Source organism: Zingiber officinale, chromosome 1A, assembly GCF_018446385.1.
Source record: "Zingiber officinale cultivar Zhangliang chromosome 1A, Zo_v1.1, whole genome shotgun sequence".
Classification (NCBI taxonomy): Eukaryota; Viridiplantae; Streptophyta; class Magnoliopsida; order Zingiberales; family Zingiberaceae; genus Zingiber; species Zingiber officinale.
In genome coordinates, this window is record NC_055987.1 from 162,979,522 (window position 1) to 162,994,804 (window position 15,283).

Consider the following 15,283-nt stretch of genomic DNA (forward strand, 5'->3'; position numbering starts at 1 on the left):
AGAGTACTTCTGACGATTTGGTCAACATAGAAGTCGTCTCAACATAACCTCCTCCGAGACATCGCAATTCGGTCAACATTCCATCCACCTAACCCGACGGTCCATCTGACTCAAATTCCGGACAGGATCACCGTCCAAACATCATTAGGTCCAAGAAGCACCTTCATCTTGATACCTCAATTCTCATAATTACTCGCCTTGAGTACTGAAACTTGAAAGGGAATCATACCGCTATTAGATATAGATCTGATATCACTTTGTTGGAAAAAAAATTATTGGAGAAAAAAAATAAAAAAATTAGGAAAAAAAACTACTCTACATGGAAGATGAGAAGAATAAAATAAAATAATTCAACTTACTTAAAAAGTACATATTTATTGACTTATTAGATAAGTTAATCTCAGATACATTAAATTTAAATTTTATTTTTCTTTATTCTATTCCACGAACTCTTATTCTTATCAATATTTATCATCTTATCAAATTATATCTCCATCCACAAATTTCATATTAATTTATTATTATTTTTATTCAAAATCAAATTTAATTTCAACAGTCACCTCGCCCCTAAGCTCTACGACTCCTACGATATCGCTGGAGCCGTGCATCTTCGCCAGGTTACGTCTTATGATCTCTCCTGCACTTAGTCGCCGTCGATGTTGCCAGGGCGCTTGTGTACCTCCACTACGACTGCCGCGTGAAAATCCTCCACCTCGACGTCAAACCAGAGACATCCTCCTCCGCCAGGGTTTCCAGGCGCACCTCGCCAACTCCGGGAGATCGAGGCTAATGAACGCGAGCGTGAGCATGGTAGTGTGACAGCGCCCGAGTGGTTCTTCGATGCCGAAGTCTCCAAGAACTGCAATGTGTACAGCTAAGGAATGGCGCTGCTGGAGCTGGTGGGGAGGAGGCGGAACGCGAGGTTCAGCCAGCATGGCGGTGATGCCTACTTCCCCAAGAACGCCGGCAAGAAAGTGAGGGAGCGGAAGGTAATGGAAATGGTGGACGAGAGGCTGATAACGGGGTAACAGGTGGAGGAGGTTGGTACGTGGTCTTGTGCATGGTGCACACAGGACAGACCGGAACTTAGGCAGAGCATGGCGACGGTGGTCGGTGGTGCCCGTGTCCCAGGGGCACAGCGGTGAGTGAGTCATCAGAGACGCGAATGTTCATGGCGGATTTGACAGAGGCGTCCCCAGTTTCCAGCATTGTGCTGTCTTTCTCAATCTCAATTCATTGAGCTTGTCGTATCCATTAGCATTGTGCAGTCTCGACGATTAATTACATGGGTTTTATTCGTTTGTCATTTATTCTTTATTTCCAGTTTATACTGGTCTTCCAATTTTTCATCTGGGCTAATAAAAGTGAAGAAACATTTCCACATGACCTACCAAAATCCTTGCTATCTTCTACAGATGAAGACATAATTTCATTAAAATAGGTTCTCTTTATCGCCAACACTAGTAAAAACAAATACAGGTGGTTTAGACCTGGACGTTTCAGCTCATGCCTGCTGACGTATTAAGGATATTTATATCAAAAAGTGGATTAGTCTGCTCCTCAATTTTATATTTTCTGAGTAATGATTCTTGCATTTCTTCAATTCATCAATTACAGTCTCTTTTTGGCTTCCTGCTTCCTCATGCACCAACCTGGGTAATCGCATCAGGATGAATCTACAACCAAATAGGCGACAATCATCAAACCACAATATTATACAAAATAACAGTTAATGAGTAAACGGTGAGAATCTTTACAAATTGGCAAATTTTAGACACATAAACAAACAGATTCAGAAGTTAATCAGATATAAGATGCATGCACTTGATTTTATCCTCCGAATCTTCCCAAATGATATGTATTTTAAATAAATACCAAGTTCTCAAATTATCCATTTTATTCCAACTTCTAGTGCATTAGCAAACATTAATCCTTCATGAGCGCATGGTTTATGTTGTTTGATTTGAGCTAAAATTCCTTTTCAAGCAAAATTTAAAAGTTAATTAAGGAGCTCAAACATGGGCAACCACGATTTCTTCGTTTGATTGAAAATGCATTCCATTTGAGTATTGTTACCTGAGACCTCTCTTCTTTGAAACTCATGGCTCTATGCTTGAGCTCCCCTCTATGTGTGGTGAGCTCGTCCAGTATCTCAGCATCACAAACATCTATTTGGTTATCATCGTTTTCTGTTGGAGAACCTTCCCCTTCCTGCAGACAAGTTGACATAATGTGAGTTAAGCATGTGCACTCGGAGAAAACTATACCAACAATGCAATATAACTTAAAAGTGCATACTGCGAATGAGAGGCTGCGACCGTGGCGAGGTGCTCTGACAATCTCATCATATTCCGCTGCATCCAACTCCTGAAGGTGGTGTGGATGGAAGAACTTGGGCAGGACATGCTGCCTAATGGTAATGAGGAGGAAAAATGGCAACGGGAACAGTATTCCTGCTATTGGTATCCATGTCACGCCAAAGCATACCAGCAGATACACAATCTGGAAGATGGTGAATACAGCAATTTGCTTGAAGGGAACCGATTCCACGAAGGAAGCATGAGTGCCGTCAAGAACCCTATCATGTTGTTTTTTGAAAACAAAAATTTAAAATAAAAATAAAAGATAAGAGAAATGACATATTAGAAATAACACTGGACTTGTATATGTAATGTAAGAATCCAAAAGGCGACATTATGATCTAGCAAGTACCATAGATCAAAGTAGGCTGTAGGTTAAAGAACTAAAGCTTTTAGGTTGTGATGGTATTCTAAACTTAAAATTAAGCAGACCATGGAGTAATGATAACTCAATCTTACTTAAACTTACTTGAATCGGCGGCCAGGAGAGATGAACATGAGCAATGTCCTCTCCCAAAACTGGTTCCCCGGCAGGCTGTCAACAGCCATGTAAGCAAAATATCCCCACAGAACTGATGTGGGTATCTTTTTTATCACAGGCATTGCTCCAACGCAGGCACCGACCAGCAAAGACTGCAAAAGATTGGTTACTCTTTGCTCATTGACCCGGACTGGCAAATGGGCATCAATGTGCTTCTCTGGATCAAATTGTACTTTGGAATCCTGTCCGCGAGGTCCATCGTTCATGACAGCATCCTTCAAGTTCTTCAGTTCTTTATCAATTGAGATGGTCTGCGGAGGATATGGTTTCAAGCAAATCAAATTGCATCCAAGATAATTATTCTGGCATGCAAAAACTTACAGTGTGGCCCTTGTCCATCTTTTCAAACACCTCTTGCATTTTCCCATAGATTTCCGAACTGCTAGCTTGTTTCCTTATGCCCTCTTTAGCACTTTCAACCATCTTCTTGCGGATTATCTAGTCAAAATTAGATTTAAGTAACTTATTATTCAAAAAAGCGGGGAAAAAATAACACATTGAACTCGTAGATGATGTTTGTACCAACCTGCCTCTTGAGAACAGCAAGGCTTTTTGTGTGCATCGGGGACTGAGGCAGAACACCATTTGCCGGGGGTATTCCAATCAAGCCGCATGCCAGAACCTGAGATAGAAACGTAAAAAAAAATGATGAAATATAATGTTTGTGCTAATTAGACTATTGAACATAGGAAGCTTTAATCTGATTGACTTACCATAAAACCGAGGACCAAGATGTCATAGTGGTAAGCTGAGGGATTCTTCAGATTGAACTCCTTTTGCTGTGCCAACTGAGAAGCGACACTGTGATCAAAGAAGTAGAGTCCTGCAACCATCAAAGCAGGTATGATGGCAGCAAAGATGTAGAGTGGAGGAACAGAAAATAAACCCTGCACAAAAATTCAGCTCACAAGTTATAGACTCCATAAGCCTCAAATTAATAAAACAATTTTAACCAACTTTAGATCATAACGTAAGTTACACCTGTTAGTTCTTGTAAAACCTAAGCCGCATAGATTATAAGAATCGTATAAAAATTCACATATAAAAAATACACGAACATATGAGCATGGATCTAATTTCAACAATTAATCATGACATAACAACATAAAAAATAACCAAAGATAAAGGAACTTGATTGAAGAGACATCCTTTTCTTTTACATCATCCATAAATAAACCCCGATGAAGAAGAAGAAGTGGTGTGGAAGCAAAAGGAAAGTCTTCCAAGGGGCTTAGAGTTGACAACGCTGAAAAACTCTAGGTCTAATGGGAAACCACGAGTGTGTCAAGATGATATCCTAAACCCTTGGGAATCAATCCTATATATAGTGAACATCTATTATCAGCCCATAGATGATAATAGATGCGGGACTATAGGTTCTACGCATATGATATGGGTTGTGATAGGAGGACCCCTTTTTTGAGAGAAGGGGAGAAGCGGGGATAAGGGAGGCTAGAAAAGACAAGAGGAGAGGCCGTCCAGAAAAATTTAGACCCGGCAAAGGTGGGTCGCTCCATGCATGGCAAACAGGGATAGGTCGGGTATGACAGACCGATCGAGAATGTAAAATTGACCAAGCAGATAAAGCCGACCAAGCGTTTAAGATCGGTTGGAAAAAACCTACCCAGTAGATCTAGTCGGCCGGATATAAAGGATCGATCCGATGTAAAGAAAGTCTAACCTTGGGTGGTCCAGGACATAGTAGGGTCGCTCAAATACATGAGTTTAGGAAGCAAAAACCGGTCGAGCATGGGTACTCAACCGGATATATATGACCAACCCCACAGAGAGAGGCGGCCGAATGTAAAAGTTCTTGACTTTGTACATAATAGACAGAGATCGAACGAATGTAATATACCGATCAAGCCTATAAGCCTGGCGAGTAAAGGTGGACCGGGTTCTATAGGGCGGACGAACACAGATACATTTGATCTCATGTAGCTCTTGACCTACGGCTGATGGAAGAAAGGGTCATCGGTTAAAGTTGCCTCTACAGACTCAACTGGATGATTTTAGTCAATGATGTAGGGTCGAACGTGCTCAAAAGACCGGTCGAGCATATGAGTTTGGTAAACCAAGATCGGTCGAGTATAAAAGACCGATCGAAAGTAGAAACACTTAGCATCAAGCTATCTTGAAAGGCCTATATACACCCGACTGATTAGTCTCGGTCGATACGGTAGGGTCGGCCGAATAGACCGGTCGAGCGTAAAGGCGTTTAACAGCATACGATCGAATAGAGGAAGAATTAAAGGGCAAAGGCATCTTCATACGTCTGACCGATCATTCTTGGTCAATAGGCTATGATCACCCAACTCTAATAGACATGTTGAGTATGAAAAGTAAATCGAGCATAAAAGTCTCCAACCTTACATAGTTTTTTGGCATATTTATAATGAAGTCTTGGTGGTGTATAAGTAGCCGATTGAGTATAGAACAAAAACTAGTATGAACAAAATATATTCCACATATGTGCCAAATAAGCTTATATGACTGACCAAGCATATGTAACAGGTGAATCATAATAGGTGAATCATAATAATATACAATCATATGACCACTTAATCAATTTGGCGGTAAATGTCTTCTAGAATTCTTCGTAGGTATGCTAAACGACAAAGAAGGTACATCTGGGGTAAGAAAAAGTTTCCGTAAACTATTACTATTGCAGTTTTGGGTTACGTCACCTCTTAACAAACTTTAACAAACCGGGGTCCACCTCATGCCTGTGGAGGTTAGAAAAGGTGGAATAAAAAGGGGAATCCTCTCCACTGGCCAGGTACGCAAACATACGCATTGCATCCAATCAAACCCTGATTCTTCATACAATTTCTTCGTCTTCGTCTACTTCTCGTCGGCGATTAATTTGAGCGTCGGAGGGCCTAGCCAGGGATTCCCAACCCAGTCTTAGGTCACTAACGCTTTGTCGGTTGGTCTTAGTGTGTGCAAGGAGACTAGATCATCTTATTCATCAGACTAAAGAGTTTCCGTTGATCCCCGTAGCCATCTCGTCGGAGCCCCTTTCGGTCAGGTATCATTCATACGATCCGAGAAAATCTTGATTTTCTCGGATCGATCATCCAGTTTTCAGGTATCCGCGAGGTCCACTGTAGTTTTCTCGGATCCTCTCTTGTTCACTAGTATCATAGTCTGTCATCATCCATCGCCATTCAGTGCTCCATCTCGCAAGCTTTCAGACAGGATCAGCATACAAGATCTTCATCCAACAATCGAAATTTAATAAGCCTAAGTTAGATCACTATAATGGGTTTGGTTTGTACTCATATGCACAACTTACAATTAAGCCTACTAATTAGAGATAATAACCAATACTTTTCCATTTAGGCTACTTGTGGGTTGTATATGAAATACAAGTAAAATTTTAGTTGATAACAAACTTTATTGGTACAAAATACTTCTATAAATAATCTGGTCCATTAACCTCATTGGTATAAGACTAAAGAGGTCATAGCTACTATATATGATCATAACAAGCCCCAACAGTAATCATAATACCAATGTCATTAATGAAAAATCAAGATATAGATGTGTAAAGTGAAAATTACATCAAATGTGATCAGTACATGTCAATTTTTAACTGGTTCTAAGATGACCTTAAAAGAGATCAGAATATATTTGTGAAATACTTTATGCTAAACTGCAATAGCAAATCATGATCGTCTTTATGATTTCAAAAGAAATTTGTATCATATTTACAAACACCAAATGCTAAACAACAGTAGTAAATAATACTATCATATTCAGAGTGTTAAACAAACATATAAATTCCCATTAATGTTTTGAACTTTTAAGTACGTACAATAATCAAAACAAATGTTTGCTTTTATTAATCAACATAGAGCAATAAAATAAATACAGACTCCTACTAGATGAGTTCTTCTTCTATAAGAAGGACTCCTATATCCACAACATGCATGTGAAACACCTTAGGAACCAAGCCTTTGGTGAGTTGATCGGACAACATGGAATCTGTGCTGATGTACTCTATCATGATCTGACAACTTTACTTTGACCTCTTTCTTTAACCGCTAGAATTTTAATATCAATGCGCTTGGACTTTGACGAACTACAGTTGTTCTTGGTATAAAGTCTTGCGACTTTATTATTATAGTAGATCCTTAGTTGCCTGTCAATATCATTAATGATTTGCAATGCTGTGATAAAGTTCCGCATCCAAAGTTTCTCCTCCAGGCGATTTGATCTCCGATACGTGAGCATGTATCCTTTAGTTCTTTGCAAATACCACATTTTTCTCTTAACTGCTTTCCAGTATGACGATCTTCGGTTACTAACATATCTGCCTAACATCCCCGCTATAAATATTATATCTGGTCGTGTATAAACTTGTGCATACATGAGACTTCCCACTGTTGATGCATATAGGAATTGTTCCATCTCCTTTATTTCAAATTCAAGCCATGAGCATTGTTGCAAACTGAACTTGTCACCTCTTAACACAAGTGTGTCACTAGATGTACAATTCTGCATACCATATCTTATAAGTACCTTTTCAATATAGGTATGTTGTAAAAGTCCAAGAATGTCTCTTGAACAATAACGATAGATCTGTATGCCTAAAACAGAGGATGTTTCATCAAGATCTTTCATTTCAAAATTATTAGATAAAAATGAATTGGTTTGATGCAATAGACTCTTATTATTGCTCGCAAGAAATATATCGCTCACGTACAAAACAAGTATAACAAACTTGCTCTGACTAAACTTGACATATATTCACTAATCAATGGGGTTTTCTTTAAAACCATATGAGGTAATTACTTAATCAAATTTTTGGTACCACTAATCGGACGCATATTTTAAACCATAAATTAACTTCTTTAATCTACATACTAGGTGCTTTAAGTCATTAGATTCAAAGTTCTATGGTTGCACCATATATATAAACTCCTCTATGTCTCCATTGAGGAATGCAGTCTTTATGTCTATTTGATGTACCTCAAAATCATAATGAGCTATAAGTGCCATGATTACTCTAAGAGAATCTTTCGACGACACAGGTGAGCAAGTCTCTTTGTAATTAATATCTTCTTTCTGAGTGAATCCCTTGGTAACAAGATGAGTCTTATACTTTTCGACATTGCCCCTTGAATCCCACTTGATTTTAAATATCCATTTACAACCAACGAGCTTTTTACCTTCAAGCAATTCGATAAGTTTCCAAACATCATTATCTGCTATAGACTTCAACTCTTTTTGCATGACATTAATTGACTTCTTGGAAAGATATAGGATCACTTTCCAACCCTATATCAAATCATGCTCTTAGAGATAAACATAATCACGAGAATTCATGGTTCTTCTTTCCCTTGTGGATCGCCTTAAAGGCATTTGTGTTTGAGGTGGTTAAGGTACTTGCTCATCAATATGAGGTAATATGTCAATTTCATGGCAAGCTCCTCTAATTGCATTGAAGTTTCATGAAAATATCTTGGTTTACTATACTTACTGGATGTGTGATACTCATAATATGTGGTATATGGTAACCACACCGTGACTAATCACACTAGTAGTGACCATAGGAGGATTGTCAACATATTCCTCAAAAGATACTTCCATGACCTTATCACTTCCACTGTCCTCAATAAACTTGCCATTTCCCATTTCGAAGAAGGATCTGTTAGAGGGATCATAAAATTTATACTCTCTCTACTTTTCATAATAACCTATAAAATTGTAGCTAATTGTTCTTAGTTCCGGTTTCCATTCATTAGGCCTGTAAGGTCTAGCTTCAACTGAACAACCCTAGACGTGTAAATGTCTAATGTTAGGTTTTCTATTCGTCCACATCTCGAATGGAGTTTTAGTTACTGCCTTACTAGGTAATCTATTAAGTAGGTAAACTGTAGTCTTGAGTATTTCACCCTACAAAGATTCTGGTAGAGAAGTGAAAGTCATCATACTTCTTACCATGTCTTGTAGAGTACGATTGCGACGTTTAGTTATACCATTCTGACTGGGAGTACCAAACATAGTATATTGAGGCGCAATCTCACACTCAGTAAGGTAATTCGTAAAAGGTCCAAGAGGTTATTTACCTGATCCATCATATTAACCATAATATTCACCTTTACAGTTAGATCAGACAACTTTAATTTTTTTACCTAATTGAAGTTTAAATTCAAGTTTGAAAATTTTAAACATGTCCAAAGATTACGACTTCTCATGAATAAGGTACAGATAGCCAAATCTGGAATAGTCATCTATGAAGCTAATAAAATATATGTGTCCATTCCAAGATGTCTCAGGGAATGGTCCACAAATATCTGTATGTATTAGCTCCAAAATGTTACTACAATGATTAGCCCCTTGTTCCTTTTGTTAGTGGTCTTTCCCTTAATACACTCTATGTAGATATCAAAGTATAACATATCAAGGGAATAAAGAATTCCATGTAATATTAACCTTTCTAGGCATTATTTTGATATATGTCATAAACACCTATGCCACAACATGAAAGAATTCTCGTTAATCAATTTGTGTTTCGTACCTATACTATGCATTATTACCTTATCATTGATAGGAGTAAAGTGTTTAATTTATAAAGTTTATCTACGAAGGAACCATTGCCAACCCACACTGAATTAAAGAAAATACTGAAAATTTTATTTCTAAATGAACAAGAATAACTTGATTTGTCCAAATAAGAAATTGAAATTAAATTCCGTTGAAAAGACGGTACAATAAATATATTTTCTAAATCCATAAAGAGATTGGTTCCTATGCAAAGTCTAAAAACATCAATCGACTCGACTTTAGACTTTTTTTCATTTCCTGTATAGATGTATCTTTCACCATCAAGCGAAAGTCGACTCCTGAGATAACTCTGCATAGTGATATTTATGTGAGTAGTAGCACCAATATCTATCAATCAAGTGTCAGTGGGTACAATAGTTAAATTGACTTCCGAACTAATAAAGTTGAGAAGTTTACCCTTCTTTACACGCCAGTAGCGTACTTGAAGCAGTCTTTCATCATATGACCTTTCTTCTTGTAAAAAAAACAAGTGGATTCCTTATCTTGCTTCTTGTGCTCCTTATGGTTATTGCTTTCAGAATCTGCAGTTTGTTTTCCTTTTCTTTTGTTATTAATCCTCTTTCGCTTCTTGCTTGTACTTTGAGAACTAGATGCTAAGTGAGCACTCTCAAATGTCTTAATCCTTAGTCTCCTCTCCTCTTGCACGCATTGAACAATGAGCTCATTCAATGCCCACTTTTCCTTTTGAGTGTTTTGTAATATCTTAAAAGGAGTGAACCGTGCAGGCAGAGGCATCAAGACGAAATGCACTAACATACCCTCAGACATATCAAGTTTTAGTGCTTTCAGACTTGTCGTTATATTGGACATCTCCATAATATACTCCCTTATGATTCCTTTACCACTGTACCGCATGATTACCAACTTTGTAAAAAGTGTAGTAGTCTTAACATTTTCATTTGAGGTGAATCGATCTTCCAACTAGTCCAAGAAACTTCTAACATCTCATCCCTCTGTTATTGAGGCCTTTATTGGTGCCGATATAGAAAGTCTCATAATATTCAGACACATGCGATTTGATTTCTCCCACAGCTAAAATTCACCCCTCTACTCTATAGTGCAAGCAATGGTCAGAGGTGCGGGGTGATCATTTCTTAATACATAGTCTAAGCCCATGCAACCTAAGACTATGATCACTTATTCTTTCCATTCAGCAAAATTCGAACCAGTTAATATTGGGATGTTATTAATACTGGCAGTTACAGATTACATTGAAATTAAATAGAGAAATTTATTTAAGCTCATGATTTAATTAAAGCCAAGAGTAAGTATAAGATTATGCAAATAAAATAAAATTTTAAATGAGCATAAATGGACTCTTTATAAGATATTAAGTACAACATAATGTATCTTCCTTTGAACCGACACATTATTTGTTAGTGATATTTTTTGATATAAGTCGAACTTTAATTGGCCACACAATGTGTCTTCCTTTAGGGCGACCCATTGTGCGCATAATATAATACTTTATATAAGTTATATTTTGATCCATAGCTCACAACAACCTTAATCAGCCATATAATATGTTTTCCTTTGGGCCGACATATTTTGTGCATGATTTAAATAAAATAATATTTTGTTCCATAATTGTAAGTTACCTTGTGCATATATCTAGCATAAAAGTAACCTTCCTTTGAGCTGATTACTTTTAACATAGATATACATCTACCAACATAAAATTCACTAAACATACATAAGATGACTTCCTTTGGGTCGACATATTAGTTCAATTTAGTAGCACGTTGTGTAGATAGACTCAATAAAATCCTAGAAACTTTATCTAAAAAAAATTACTTAATCAACTTTAATAATATAAAATTAAATTTATTAATTGTTTGATATTTTATAATAATCGATTATTTCAATTCATCTAAAAATCTAGAGTAAATAATTATATGATTATATATCAAATCCACCCTTAACAAATTGAAACGCCCTTCCAATTCTATAATCGAATTATTAAATACCTGTAATATCTTGTTCATGCATTAAAACATTATTTAATTCTTTTTTGGTTTTTTTAATGAGAATTACATTATTTAATGCATTCTGATGCATGCAGTATTGTTTCACACGTAGATCCCTGTTTCACACGTAGAAACACCGAAATCGATTCAAATCACTCTTAATCGATAAAAAAATAATCTTAATCGGTTTGAATTTTAGAATGTTTAGAAAGCTTTTAATCGATTACATATGATGATACATAGAACTTGAAATTGATTATTAAAGGTTTTTAATCGATTGTTAATCGTTTTTATCCTAAAATTAAGACGGTTTATCGATTGTCCTAATTGATTATTTTTATTAATTGATTAAGTTGATCAATTTCAATAGATTTATCATGATTAGTAGCATTGAATCGATTGATCTGATCGATTAAAATTAGTCCCGCATTCGATTCATTGTCCTAATCGATTATCAAATCTCGGAATTGATTAGGGTCAACTAATCAATTGAGTCAATCGATTCCAATTAATTTGAAAAATGATATGCTCAAGGAAAAAAACTCAAGGAAAAACTCAAGGATAGACACATAAAATGATGGGATCCACAAAAAGTGAAATGGTGGACCATGACTTTATGTGTCTATCCTTGAGCTTTTCCTTAAGTTTTTTTCCTTGAGCATATCATTTTGTTCGTAATTTTAAGTTTGATAATCGATTGGCCAAACAAGTCAATCGATTAAGCTATCATGATTTGACCTAACATTAGGTTAAACACGACGGTTGTTTCCAAAATTACGACGATTCATCGCTATTCTTCGTGTTCTCTGTGAAATATACAAACTACATGGAAGATATAGCCTTTCCTAGGTTTTCTATGCAAAAGATTTTGACGATCAAATACAATTTATACCAGTAAAACCTAATACAACATAAAACCTAAAAAGATCGACAAAAACTCTAATTTTAAACTATGAAATTGATGAAACAAAATCTCGTTTTGATACCAATTGTTAGTTCTTATAAAACCTAAGCCACATAAATTTTAAGAACCGTATAAGAATTCACATATAGAAAATACACAAACATATGAGGATGGATGCAGTTTTAACAATTAATTATGACATAACAACATAAAGAATAACCAAAAACAAAGAAATCTGATTGAAGAGACATCCTTTTCTTTTACGTTGTTCAGAAATAAACCCCTGAGGAAAAAGAAGTGCCACGAAAGCAAAAGGAAAGTCTTCTAAGGGCCAAAAAAATTTAGGTCTAATAGGGAACCACGAGTTGTATCAAGATGATACCCTATATATATATAGTAAACATCTATTATCAATCCATAGATAATAATAGATGTGAGACTATAAGTTCTACATACATATAAGGGTATACATTAATAACCGAAATCCAATAAACATAAATTAAATCATTTTAATGGATTTAGTTTGTACACATATGCACAACTTATAATTAAATCTATCAATTTAAGATAATAACCAACAACACTACGAAGAAACAATTACCTTAGCTACACTCCAGTGCTCCAATGACTTGGGTTCCCATGGAAGAGGACTGAAAAGCCTCCTTGGCACTCCAGATGGAACTTGGCTTGGGAGAGCATAAGACATGGCTGTCCACACCACGACCATCAGTGGCACCCCATAGTCTGCAATAAAACCTCGAAGCGCACCTGGGTGCACGAGCAGAGTATACCTGCGTCAGAATGCCAGCGATATATCGTTTACATTTTCTCATCAGCGATTGAAATTTGATATACCTGTGCCGTATCTCCACGCTCTTGCCCCTCTACTCTTCAGTGCAGTAAAAAGAAGTCCAGTAGTAAATATGATCCCCAGTAGTCCATTTGTGTACAACCACTGAAATTGGTAGATCGGTCCAGTATGATCTTCACCTTCTGGTACTTCAAATTCACTTATAAGTCCCTGTATTCATACGCTTAATCAAATGAGGCTTCTACATAGATTCTTGAATATAGATTAAAACATGAGCTAAATTGAAACACGCCCTAATAGCTTCTTGGAAGAAGAGGAGTGTAATCAACATCCCAAACAGCTCTCCTGCGACTCTTGTGAATCTGCTAATAATAGCAGAAGCATTGAAAATTGCAAGAAGAACTAGCATGATCGCAGTCCAGATACAGACCCTAATAAGTAAACCAGTTAATGAAAAGTCAACACCGATAAAGCATAAGCACATGGTAAAACAAATTAGTTTGTGTGTGCAGCGTTACCATCCTGCCCAAGCCAAGTACAAACGCTCTCCTAAATCTTTTCTTTCTTTTGCAAAATTGTAGAGATATGTGTACATTATCACAGTGGGCTCTGCTACTCCTACAATTAACATTGGTTGTCCGCCAAGTACCGAGTGTAGGATGCCACAGATTGCTGTTGAAGCTAACGTTTCAACCGTGCTTAGAGCACCATCTGACTCGGGTCACTTCAGAAGTTCAGAACAAGCAACGCAGAAACAAGGAATCCCAGTAAAAGGAGGATGTGCTTACCAGTGCTTCTACTTAGTTGTTCTCCAAAAGCAATGACTGGAAGCGCAGAAGCAAAAAAGATGTACATGGTCGGAGCAAGTATGCTGAAAATGAAAAAGGTGAATTCTCACTCTAGATTAAGCCAGTGGAGAAGATGTAGTCATACCTGATGCCAGTACGGAGTCCAACCTCCCAATCTTGTCTGTAGCATAAGGCTCTTCCTTTAACATCGTTGATGATCCCTCTCAAGAAATTGTTGCTGTGGTCCATCCCTGGACACAACAAATAACAAGATCAGCAAAAGGCTCGAGCACCTGCCTGCATGATACGTGAAGAAAGAAGCACCAAAAAAAGTAAAGAAGAAAAACACAAAATCCAAAAACAAAAGATCAGAAAAGTGAGCTTTTACGTCATTTCCAAACTTGCCAGTCAAAACGCGTAAACGGATTGATTAGCAACAAGAAAATCGGCGGAATCGTTATAAAACTTCTTTTCATAAACAACAACAGCTAAAATGATGGTGAAATGCGCTAGATTTGCAGTAAATTCATTGGCAGAAACAATATCTTGGGAAAAAAAGGTGAGAAATAGACCGAGAAAATTATAAGTTCAGGAAATCTGATATTGAAAAAAAAACATTATTATTTATTGCCGATATCTTGTTATGAAAAGTTAGACACGTCAAAGTACTTTAGAAAGGAAAAAGTACAACCAACTTAGAATATAGCGATACTGCAAGATGTTGATACCAACAAATAAATACGATTCTTGAGGCACGTTGCGCGATTTGAAATTGATCGAAGCAAACGAAAAAAATCCCACCTTCTGACCCAAAAATGAGAAAACGTAACAAATTAATAAAAAGGAAGAGAAGGATTGAAAACCAAAAACAAAACCAAACAATACAATACAAAAAAAAAAAAATCGAAAACGCCAATGGAAAAAGTAATCGAAAATACACCTAACGGAGTAGCCCCTCCCCTCTCTCTCTCTCTCCTCCTTCCCAGCGAAAACTTCACAATAACCCAACGCCTATGTAAGGAAACGAGGGGATCATCCAGAGACGGAGAAACCCAGAGTCCCAGAACGAATGCGTGGATCTGTGGATCCGATCCGCTCCCTTGCTTGATTTCTTAGCTCCAATGAGGAGGAGGATGGGCGAGAGAAGGGCGAGACGACTGACGAGTGAACGACTCGCCGGCTTCGTACGACCGAGAGGGCGAGGAGGATGGAAGGAGAAAGACCGGTGGTAATGATGGTGCGGCGATGGGCGAGGAAGGGAAGCGCTCAATTTAAGATTTTAAAGGTTTTAAACGGACAGTGTTGATGAAGGAGGCTGGCGAACAGAATCGACGCT

General features: G+C 37.2%; 1 protein-coding gene across 1 annotated transcript in view; it reads right to left on the bottom strand.

The window, feature by feature from the left end:
- Window positions 1-14,196, bottom strand: part of LOC122006095 (boron transporter 4-like) — a 33,647-nt gene extending 19,451 nt beyond the window's left edge. Inside the window, exons 1-12 of the mRNA XM_042561446.1 lie at window positions 14,093-14,196; window positions 13,948-14,030; window positions 13,678-13,870; window positions 13,452-13,590; window positions 13,204-13,369; window positions 12,950-13,116; window positions 3,615-3,788; window positions 3,428-3,523; window positions 3,223-3,339; window positions 2,830-3,152; window positions 2,302-2,578; window positions 2,077-2,211 (exon numbers count right to left, since the gene is read on the bottom strand). Of these exons, the coding sequence (XP_042417380.1) occupies window positions 2,077-2,211; window positions 2,302-2,578; window positions 2,830-3,152; window positions 3,223-3,339; window positions 3,428-3,523; window positions 3,615-3,788; window positions 12,950-13,116; window positions 13,204-13,369; window positions 13,452-13,590; window positions 13,678-13,870; window positions 13,948-14,030; window positions 14,093-14,196 (1,974 nt within the window). The remainder of the gene's footprint in view (window positions 1-2,076; window positions 2,212-2,301; window positions 2,579-2,829; window positions 3,153-3,222; window positions 3,340-3,427; window positions 3,524-3,614; window positions 3,789-12,949; window positions 13,117-13,203; window positions 13,370-13,451; window positions 13,591-13,677; window positions 13,871-13,947; window positions 14,031-14,092) is intronic.
- Window positions 14,197-15,283: the final 1,087 nt, after the last annotated feature.